At 42.2% G+C, this 11,624-nt stretch overlaps 1 protein-coding gene across 1 annotated transcript in view; it reads left to right on the top strand.

Annotated features, from left to right (window-relative positions):
* Positions 1 to 11,624, top strand: part of UBP1 (upstream binding protein 1) — a 48,240-nt gene that overhangs the window by 14,432 nt on the left and 22,184 nt on the right. The window contains exons 2-5 of the mRNA XM_006171960.3: positions 3,582 to 3,733; positions 6,006 to 6,082; positions 10,044 to 10,149; positions 11,351 to 11,457. Coding sequence (XP_006172022.1) covers positions 3,582 to 3,733; positions 6,006 to 6,082; positions 10,044 to 10,149; positions 11,351 to 11,457 — 442 coding nt within the window. The remainder of the gene's footprint in view (positions 1 to 3,581; positions 3,734 to 6,005; positions 6,083 to 10,043; positions 10,150 to 11,350; positions 11,458 to 11,624) is intronic.

Genomic DNA, 11,624 nt, shown 5'->3' with positions numbered 1-11,624 from the left:
AAAAAAAAAAAAAAAAAGAAAAAAAAATTTTTCTTGGGTCCGGCAGGTGGCATGGTGGTTAAGGGTGTTGGATTCCCACATGACTGACTGTGATTCAAGTCTCGGACCTGGCTGCTTGCTTTCTCGCTTTCCCTTTCTCACCCTCTCTCTCTCTTTCTCTCTCTCTCTCTCTCTGTGTTTTTGTTTGATTGAATTAAGAAAAAATAATAATAATGAAGGGAATTAAATAAATTTTAAAAAAAGAGTACATTTTTCTCTCTAATGGAGTAAAACATTAATTGGAATTTTAGTATCAAACAGTCTTTCTGTGTTTATATTTTACATCTGCTCAAGAGTTCTTATCACCTGCCACAAACATAGTATTTCCTGTGTGGATCATCCCAGCTATCACCAAGTGAATAAAGGAGTAGTTGTTTTCTAGGGTCTGAAGCATGTAAACTTTTCTTTTAAACTTTCATTATTATTATGTAAACTTTTCTTTTAAACTTTTATTATTATTATTATTTTATCTAACTTTTAAAAATTTATTTCAGTTTTACCAGAGAGGGACAGAGTGAGAGAAAGAGAGAGAGAACGAACAAGCTGCCAGGTCCAGGACTTGAACCATGGTCGGCCATGTGGGAGTCCAGTGCCCTCAACCACCATGCCACCTGCTGGCCCTAAAATTTTATTTTCTTATGGACTAGCTTATTCACAAATAGCCATTCTTATGCAGCCTTATATCTTATTTTGATGACCTGTATCTAATGATCAACCCATGTAATTTTTTAGCATATTTAGTGCTTCCAAGCTGTAGCTCCCATCTTATTCTTGTTTTCTCTCTCTCTGAGAGGGTTTTTAATGCTTATATGTGGCATAAGAGTATACAAGAGGACTTTAAAAAGTTCTTGGGAAGGAACCAGCAGCTAGCGTAATGCCTATGTTGCTGGACTCCCACGTAGTCGACCGTGGTTCGTGTTCCGGACCTGGTGGCTTAAACTCACGCTGGGCGCATGTGCATGCGTGCCCAAGATCCCGAGAGGAGAATGGAGGAGAAGGGATTGCGGTGTGGCCATCCCCCCTGGGGAGTGATTTCTCGCTTTTTGTCTCTATGTCTCTCTCTGTCTGGCGAGGGCACGCGCCCTATAGTGAAAACCTCTCCAAAAAGAAAAGAAAAGTTCTTGGGAAAATGGAATTAAAGAACGAGTTTATTTTGGTGCAAAATAAAATGGAAATCTATGCATAATTTTTCAAAACAACATTTTCCATGAAATTTTTGAAGACTACTCCTTTCAATATATTATCATTTTCACGGGAGCCATTTTGTCTGGTGGTTTTAGTTTGCTATAGGGCCTGTCCACTCATCGGGAAGAGAGAGAGAGAGGAAGAAAGAAAGTGAGAAACCTCCCCTCCCTTGGTGGGGTGGGGGAACAGCCCAACTGCAATCCCTTCTCCTCCACTTTCCTCTTAGAATTTTGGGCACGTGTAGACACAGGCACATGTGCCTGGCGTATTTTTCTAGCTGCCTGGTCTGAGACTTGAACTGCACAGTTGGCCATATGGGGTCCAGCCGCCTTAACCTCCCCACCACCTGCTGACCCATTATGGCTGTTTTTCACAAAGATCAAGTCTAGTTTTTAAGTGCCATTTGAAGTTTCTGAGAAGTTTTTATCTGCCCTTAAGGCAGGAACTTAAGTGAGACAAAACTCTTGGGTAACAGAGTTAAGGAGAATCCTGGGGGCCATTGCTAATTATGAAATTCTATCTACACATGTAAAAATGTATAAAAGTGTCAATAGCAGCATTATGCGTAAGAGCCAAAAAATGGAAGTAACCCACATGCCCATTAACCAGTGAGTGAATAGGGAATGTGATATGTTCCTACAATGCAGTAAAGCCATGAAAAGGAATGAAGCCCTGAAGCACTGTTACAATGTGCATGGACCTCGAACCATTGTAAGTGAAGGAAGCTAGTCACGAAAGACCAAACAGTTGTATGGGGGTGGGGGTGGGGGGGCTTCAAAAGTTCATAGAAAATGCATATTTTCCAAACTGCATGGATTTCAAAAATTTTTTGCAATAAAATAAACATATGTTAATTCCATTTTCTGTTAACTTTTTGAAGTCCCATAGTCTGATTCCATTTGCACGTAATGTCCAGAACGGCAAATCTACAGGGACAGGAAGTAGATCAGTGGTTGCCCAGGACTGGCTGGAGGGTCGGGGTTTGGGTGGTGAGTGACTGCCCAACGGGTACCTACCTGGTTTCTTTAGGAAGTGAGAAAGTGTGGAATTAGGTACTAGTGATGGTTCCACAACTTGGAATTCACTAAGAACCACTGATGATACACTTTAGAAAGTGACTTTTATGATATGCAAATTACATTACAGTAAAGCTGTTAACAGGTTCCTCTTAGTGGCAGAGTCCATAAAGTACTAGGCTGGAAGCCATATTGCCGACTGCAGTTCAGATCCCTGGGTCAGCCCGAGAACACACCAGAAGCCCAGATCCCGAGGAGCTGAAGGGCTGGGAAGAGGGGACCTTGTTGAGGGTGCCTGCACATTTAATTTCTCTTTCTCTCTCTCTCTCTCTTGTGCCTGTACACACATGTGCTCTATATCATTAAAAAACAAACAAAGCAAACCAAACTCATCCATGTGTGTTAAATCACCCGATTAATAGTATAGACAAGATCCTAGAAGATCCCTGCATGTCCTCCTCGCGGCCCCCAGTCCGCGCCCCAAACTTCTTGTGGAGGGGAAAATTGCATCTGTTACTATCTGCTTCTCAGAAGAAGCTGTTGTTGGCCCAGCTGTTGATGGGGTAGTTGAGGTGGCTGGATCCCACATGACCATCCATGTAGTTCACGTCCTGGACCCGGCAGCTTGAAAAATATGCCCGGCACATGTGCATGCATGCCCAAAATCCTGAGAGGAGGATGGAGAAGGGATTGTGGCATGGCCATCCCCCAAGGAGGTATCCCCCTCATACGTGGTCACACCACAGTCTTTTCTCCATGTCTTCCTCCTTTGGGGATTTTGGGTATGCACACACACACACACCTGGCATGTTTCTTAAGGCTCCAAGTCCAGGACTGGAAGTGGCCATGTGGGATCCAGCCACTGACCATATGCCCCTGGCTGTTCTGAAGTTGTTGTTTTTACATTAGGGATAAAGCTTTCTGTTCTCAGCACTTGTCAGGCTTAGCCGGGGAACTTTCTGGAAAGCACCATCTTAAGTCAAATGGCCCTTTGTAATTCCTTCCATGGCGCCACCAGTACCTTGGCGGTAGCCATAGCTCCCACCTCTCAAAACAGGGAGCTACTTGCTCTTGGGTTTCTCTCTTGTTCTCTCTCTCTCTCTTTTTTAATAGAAATAACCTGGACTTCAAAATTTTTAGACTTTAATTTTTTACTACATGTATTGTCAACTTGACGTTTTTATTAGCTACTTATTTTTATCCACCTAAACATTGTCCGCCTTCCCACAGAGATATGAGTTACCAGCAGTGTCTTTTACATGAATGAGATTGGCATTAATAGTTCTTTGAACTATTTCAAACTCAGAGTAAGATCTATTGATTTTTTTTTCCCTCTTTCAGCGATGTCCTGGCATTGCCCATTTTCAAGCAGGAAGATTCCAGCCTTCCGTTGGACGGTGAAACTAAACACCCACCCTTTCAGTATGTGATGTGTGCCGCGACGTCTCCAGCAGTGAAACTGCATGATGAGACGCTCACTTACTTGAACCAAGGTGAGTATGGCCGTGACGTGTTTTCACAAGTAAAAACTGACGAAAACCCAAATACGATGGTTTTCATTGTAGCCAAGATTACTGGTAAAAATGAAAAATAAGTTCCTTTTATTACATATTACAACTTTAATGAAAATTGTAGAAATTTTACTGTGAGCCAACCGTTATTTGTAGAAAATGGATTGCATTAAAGAGGATCGTTGGAGCAGGATTCATCGCGAGATTATTTTAACCATATGACACGGTTTTTCAGACATAATCCGAAGAGGGGGCAAGTAGCAAAGGGTACTGGCTATTTTTAGAGACAGTGGTTTCAGTATGCAACTTGAGAATGAACCAGAAGCCCGATTAACAAGGAACCTGGATCTCACACGAAGCAGGTCATGCCAGAAATAAGGCCAGTCTGGTGGACTCCAGTGGCCAACTGTCACATTTTATCTAAATATTACAGATTATGTGAGTAGAGTTTTGCCTTTGGAAAGTAAAGGGATTTTTTTTCTTTTTTGAGGTCCTTTATGCAGATTGGGCACAGACTAATAGGACTTTGAATACATGTTCTGTATGGATAAACAAAATTGGGGATGTTCATGCAGTGGAATAATATTTGGCAGTATAAAGGAAGGAAGTACAGATACCTGCTACAACATGGGATGAACCTTGTAAACATGCTAAGAAGCCAGTCACTTACACACACAAAATCACATAGTTTAAGATACTTTTTTTTTTTTTTAAGGAATTGTCTGTTTAATCGATGTATCATTGTTATCATTATTTTTTCATTTGCTTTAGGGCACGTGTGCTCACCAAAGAAAGAGAAGGAAAATGAGAAAGCATGCCACCAGGTCCAGGATTCAAACCGTGGCTGGCCATGTGGGAGTCCAGCCAGCACCTTCACCACAGTGCCATCTGCTAACCCCTTTAAAATTATATTGAAACGAAGAGTCCAGAGTAGGCAGATCCCTAGACACTGAAAGTAGGTTAGTGGTTGCAGTAGGTTGAGGGGACCAGGGTAAGAGAATGGAAGGTGATTGCTGATACTGTGGATTTCTTTACAGGATGATGAAAATCGGTAGTGGTGGTGATTGTCCAGCTTTGAATATTAAACAAATGTATCAATAAATTATACACTTTAAAAGGGTGATTTTTTTCTTTTTTCTTTTTCTTTTTTGAGAGAGGTTTTTGCTATAGGGCGCATGCGTTCACCAGAGACAGAGACACATAAAGCGAGGGCCACACTGCAATCCATTCTCCTCTCGGGATCTTGGGCACACATGCACACGCGCCTGGCATGAGTTTAAGCCACCGGGTCTGAGACTCGAATGGCGGTTGACTACATGGGAGTCCAGCAACATAGCCATTATGCTAACTGCTGGTTCCGAAAAGGGAGAATTTTATGGCGTATAAGTTATCTTGAAAAACTGTTAATAGGGGCTAGAAGGTGGTGTGGTGTTTAAGGGTGCTGGACTCCCTCCCACATGGCCAACTTTGGTTTGAGTCCCAGACCTGGTGGCTTGCTTTCTCACTTGCCCTCTCTCTCTCACTCTGTCCCTCTCTGGTCAAATTAAAATGAATAAAGTCAAATAGAATGATTCTTTAAAAAAAAAATTGTCTTCAGGCCAGCAGGTGGCATGGTGTATAAGGTGCTGGAATTCCCACATGGCCGACGGCAGTTCGAGTTCAGACCTGACGGCTTGCTTTTTAACTCTCCCTCTCTCTCTCTTTCTCTGGCAAAACTCAGATAAAAAATAAAATAATAACTAAAATAATTCTTTAAAAAATTAATCTTACATAGTGTGTGCATGCATAATAAAAAGTTTAATGTAAGAGAATGGGTGAAAATAGTGGACAGACTTTTCAGTCTTCTGTAACAGTGTAAGGAGAGGGTGGTGTGATTTGCAGGGAAGAGAAAGATAAACCTGAACTGAATTCTCTAGCAAATTAAATTAACATTGGGTAATTATATGTTCTAAGAGACAGCTGAATTACGTTAAACAGGGTAGGTTTTTTAAATTGCTAGAGGGCGCATGTGCTTTTCAGATGGGGTGGGGAGAACCCTCCCAATGGAACATGATCATACTGTAAGCCTTCTCCTCCATTTGACGTGTTTTTCGAGTTGCTAGGACTGTGGTTGGAACTGTGGTTGGCCCTGTGGGGTCTGGCTCTGCATGCACAGGGCTTAACCACTACACCACAAAGCCGGCTGGCCACAGAATGCTGGTTTTTTGTATTTTTTAATATATACTCTTTCTTATCTCTAATTTTTTAAAAATAGGTCAGTCATATGAAATCCGAATGCTGGATAATCGGAAAATGGGAGATTTGCCCGAGATCAGTGGAAAATTAGTAAAGGTAAGAGTGATGCAGGAGTTTATATTTTAAAATTACTTAATTTCATTTCAAGAAGTAATGCCCATATTAAAACTTACAACTTTTTGAGCTTTATTTTGTTTGTTAGCTCATCGATAAAATGGGAATTATAGCAGTTATTAGGTTAAATAAATGGGAAAGACTCTTGGAATCCAAGGAGCAACAGAAAAGTCAGTTGTAGTGACGGGGAGAAAACTTACCATCATGTAACAAAAACAGTGAACTTATCTTTAAAAGTAAAAGATTATGTGGAGTAGAATGTAAGTGGCGGTTACCTCACTGGACTCCCATGTAGTCGACAGTGGTTTGAGTCCTGGACCTGGCAGCCTACATGCTAGGTACGTGTGTGTGTGTGCGCGCCCAAGATCCCGAGAGGAGAATGGAAAAGAAGGGACTGTGGTATGGCTATCCCCCCCGGGGGTGATTTCTCGCTTTCTATCCCTCTGTCTTTCCAGTGAGTGCATGTACACTATAACAGAACCTCTCCAAAAAAATTAGTAATAATAATAATAATCTCTGTTCACTTTACTGATGTATCTGTCTGAATGAAGAAGTCAGTCATCCTAGGTGTAGGAGACATAGCCATTACCTGGCCAACCTGTTCCTTGGTACTTACTTGGTAACAGTTTAACCAAAAATCCTCAATTTTGTTTTGTAGAATTATTAATTTTAATTTTATTATTATTTTTTAATTTGACCACAGCGGGGGGGCAGTGAGAAAGCAAGCCACCAGGTCGAGGACTCAAACTGCTGTTGGCCATGTGGGAGTCTAGAGCCCCAGCCACCACTTCACCTGCCAGCCCCAAAAAAGTCTACTTTTTTTTTTTTTGGTAAGAGAGATGTGGGTGTTCTTTCCTGTCATGGTGAAAGTTACTATATTTGATGACTTTAAGATGCTGGTTTTTTAAAATATATTAGTGTAAAAGGGTTGAGAAATTAAAAAAAAATTTTCCATGAGAGAGACATAGACACCTCCAATAGGGTATTCACACCATGGTACACCCCTGCCTCCGCCAGCCAGGGTCATGGCCACCGTTCATGTGGGCCTGGTGCGTACAGGGAGACCTCGGAGTGCAAACCAGGACCTTGCCACCTGGCCTCAGGAGCACGGAGCATTGCATTACCTCTGTGCCACTGATCAGCCGAGAGTTTGATGTAATTGTTGGTTCTGCAGTACAGTTGTTGTACAGTGCAGGGCTTGATGGGCCTTGTCCTTAGGTCTTAAAACTGGATCTAAAAATGTTAGAACAGTCTTTTAAGTTGTCATGGTAAAACTCGAACACATCCAGAAGTAGGGAGAATGCTAGGAGAAACCACGTGTGTCGGTCGTGTGGCAGTGTGTACCGGGTCATCTGTGTCTGTTACCATGAATAGTGCTCTTACCTAAATTCTCTTGCCAAATTCAGAAGTTACAAATGTTTGCTACTCTTGTTTCATCTGGTACCCCAAAACCTTTTTTGTATGCATTTTTGATTACAGAGCTTATTCATAATTTTAACTCAGTTCACACATGGTCATTCAGTGATTAAGGAACATATAAGTAAACTAACTTTTGGCATCCAGACAAAACGCCAGAATTAAGTTTCTGTAATAGCATTGAAGGAAGTCAATTCCGAAGCAGTTGGTATTGTCAATTATCAGCGAAGGCAAGCTGGCTCTCTAAGGATGTTCCCTGAATAGCTGAGACGATATAGAAATAACTAGTCTGACAGGTGAGACTTCGTGTATTTTAAACGTAAAATACTTTTGGCAATCCACTTAAAATACCTGTCAGGTTAACTTGGACTGGGAGGGTTAATGAAGTGGTTGCTTTACGCTCAGTTTCCTTGGGTTTACTTCTGAATGAAAGCATGTTAAGCCATTTAATACACAAAATTAGCACAAGTTGAGAAATGAGGTGAAAACAACACTTCATTGTGAGTTAGTGACCTGTTGACAGGAGAGGAGCCACATCACTGCACGTCACAGTGAACGGGTGGCTGGCATTGCACAAACCTGTTCGACCAGACAATATTTGAAAGCATCAGTATTCTTAAACATTTAGCCCAGTGGTTGAAAGAGTTCTTTTTTAGAATTTCACTTCAGGGTCACCTTCCGTTTGAGGAGCCCCGTGTCTGACTTTGGGGGCCGAGGCAGCATACAAGTTAGATTCTTAGTGCTTGCCTGGGATCGGAGCTACTGCCTGCTGCCACCAAGGAGTACGGGGAGACACCCTTGGAAATCACGTCCTTCATCAGCTAGAGTCCCTTAGTGACTTCAGCCTTCTAGAGTTTTGTTTACTGGCCTTTTGATCTTTGTACTTCTTAAGTTTCAGGAGAATATTTAGGATCAGATGTTGGGTTATCTAAAGTTTCCTCAGAACCTCAGCGCGTGAATGTGCTGAACGTATTCACTGACGCGCTTTCTCTTTTTGTTCTGTTTTTGTCTTGATGCTCATTAATTAATCATCGGAAGGGCCGCCTCATCTATTGCTAACTCAGTAGGTGTGTAGCAGCCAGCCTTTTAAAACAACCAGGTGGTGATTTTCCCCTTCCCGTTCCGCTTGAAAAGTTTCATATCTTACGGTCTCTCCAACTTCGGTCTCCTTCGATCTCTCGTTCTGTGCCACCTTAGGCTGAACTTCTGGAAGGAGGCCGTAAAGCTCTTACGTCTGATCTCTATATTCTTGTATTCTTTACATCCGAACTCGTAGATTTATTCTAGTTTTTACTGAATATAGAAGAGTCGGTCATGATATTTTCTGTGCCGTACTTTGTCTTGAGCGATCAGCTGGCCAGCTCTATGAGCCTCTGACTTTGGGGCCACCAGCCCATATCCATCACTGAGGGGGGCTTCACTGCCAGAGGTGCTCGGGTGGGTCTTGCAGGAAATAATTTAAAAGATAATTTTAAAAAAAGAAAGTTATAAGTGTATCAGAAATATTTGTTAGTATAAATTTGGTATCGGATACTTTTTTTTTTTTTTTAAAGATTTTTTTTTCCTTAAAGAGATTTTTGCCTTTGGGCACATGCACTCTCCAAAGAGAGGCAGAGAGGGAAAGTGAGAAAATATCCCCTGGGGAAATGGCCATGTAACGGTTTTCTCTCCTCCATTCTCCTCTTTCTATTCTGGGCACACATGCACATGCACCCAGTGTGCTTCCCAAGCCACCAGGTCTAGGACTCAAGTCACGGAGCTGGCTGTGTGAGATCCAGCACCTTCACCACCACACCACCTGCTGGCCCCTGCTGCGTACTTTGATGGCGCGTTACGCACTTCCTGGGGTAGTAGTTGGCGCTCGAAACTACTGTCTGGGAGGTAAAGGGGAGCAGAGAGCAGTTAAAGCCTTCCATATGAATTCGAGTGACTGCATAAAATTTACCCGAGATTTTTCCCGTTTCCTTCAGATAACCGTACTTGCAGGCAAGGTAGTTGATAATGGATTTTAAATTTGGTTCTCTCTCGCGAAGAGTGAGTGGGTTTGTTTTTTATTTTTGGCCAGTTGGCTCTTAAAATGAATGCCTTTCTTTTTGGAGAAACTTATTAACTATTACTTTAAATTAACCAAGTCCTACCATCATTCCTGGGTTTCTCTATCTCTGTTTATGCTACCTTCTGTTTTAATCATTCTCGTGTACATATGTAACTTCCTTCATAGAGGTGTATTTCTTGCTCACTAATTTCATGGTAATATACCTTAATTTTGAATTGCAAAAATACTCTTATTAATCACCATCCCACTTGCTGACCCCATTTGTGCTTTTTATTTTCGAAATTTAGTTCTTTGCACCAGTTAAATGCACCGTGATCAAGGTAGCTGAGAGCAGAGAAGTTCACTTAGGGTTGTTTAAAGCAGAATCTCTTTTTGTACATTCTTCTACTATAGGTTAATACTTAAGAAATGAAAATGCTTCATTTTAACTGGAAGAGTTTAAAGTACTGTTTTTCTCCACTTGTTCCACAGAGCATCATAAGGGTCGTGTTCCATGACAGGCGGCTACAGTACACAGAGCATCAGCAGCTGGAAGGTTGGAAGTGGAATCGCCCAGGAGATAGACTTCTCGATTTAGGTCCGTCTGGCAGTAAGAGACCACAGAGGGCACAGCTGCAGTGCTGTGTGCTGCTGAGATGCTGTGCCCCGCAAGCTTTGACCACACAGGAGGCCCAGCTTCGAGTCCTGGTCCAGCCAAGGCTGGCTGTGACGGTGGCGTGTGCTTGTCATCCCAGCGATTTGGGAGGCTGAGGCAGGAGGGTTGTGAGCTCAAGGCTGGTCTGGGCAATGTAGCAAGACCCTGTATGAAAAGGCGTGGTGGTATGTGCCTGTGGTCTGAGCAAGAGCAACGTCCAGCCCAAAGTAAATAAATAAGACTGGCGATGAGGGCATTGTTAAGCTGTAGCCATTCATGTGTTGGCACCACATGTAGTTTACTGTGTGGGAAAAGTGGACCCTCCGTGCCATGAGAGTTGTATTTTATTTATTTTTTCTTTAATTTTCCAAAGAGTGTGCATGCTCATGGGGGGCGGGGGAAACACTCCCCATAGGGGATGGTCACATCACAGTCTCTTCCCCATTTCTCTTTTTGGGATTTGGGACATGCATGCATGTGCTCCTGGTGCGTTCTTTAGACTGCTTCGTCCAGGACTTGAATTGCCCAGTTGGCCATGTGGGATCCAGCTGCCCTACCTACCCTGCTACTGGCTGGCCCAAGAGTTGTTTATAGTTAAAAAGTGAAGTAACTTTTAGATGCTAAACCTGAACCAAGAGTTTTATGATTTTGAAACCATTTAATTCTCAGTTGGTATCATTCTTTTCTTTTTTTGAGAGATTTTTTTGTTATAGAGTATGTGTGCTCACCAGAGATAGAAAGCAAGAAGTTACCCCCGCACGGGGGGCTGGCCATGCTGTAATCCCTTCTCCTTCATTCTCCTTTTGGGATGTTGGGCACACATGCACATTCACCTGGCGTGAGTTTTAAGCCACCAAGTCCGGGACTTGAATTGTGGTTGACTATTTGGGAGTCCAGTGACGTAACCATTACGCCATCTGCTGGTCCCATAGTACCATTCTTAATAAAATTAAATATAAACCATGGTAGGAGAAACAATATTTATTAGGTGGGTTTTGATGTGGAAGAGGTTGACTGTGGACGTTGAAGGATAATGCGTATCAACACAGATATAATTCCTTTCATTAGAACATAATACAGTAAGCTGAAATTTTAAAAAGTAGTTAAAATGGACGGTATTATGTAAATTCTCTTTAAAATACAGATATTCCAATGTCTGTGGGAATAATCGACACAAGGACAAATCCAAGCCAGTTAAACGCGGTTGAATTTCTGTGGGACCCTGCGAAGTGCACATCTGCTTTCATTCAGGTTTGGATCTTTACGTTATTGGAAGCACACTCACCTAGTCATTCAGCAGGCCATGCTGGGGCTGAATTCTTGACACGTGACCTCATTTCCTTGAAATGCTTGTTTGTAACCTGTCTTGTAATACCTTTTTTTAATGTGCAGAGTTAAATTGAATTTTATCTACGAAA

The sequence above is a fragment of the Tupaia chinensis genome, unplaced genomic scaffold, assembly GCF_000334495.1.
Source record: "Tupaia chinensis unplaced genomic scaffold, TupChi_1.0 Scaffold150166_1, whole genome shotgun sequence".
Lineage (NCBI taxonomy): Eukaryota > Metazoa > Chordata > Mammalia > Scandentia > Tupaiidae > Tupaia > Tupaia belangeri.
Note: the sequence above shows the minus strand (reverse complement) of the source record. Positions and strands in the feature narration are given on the sequence as shown.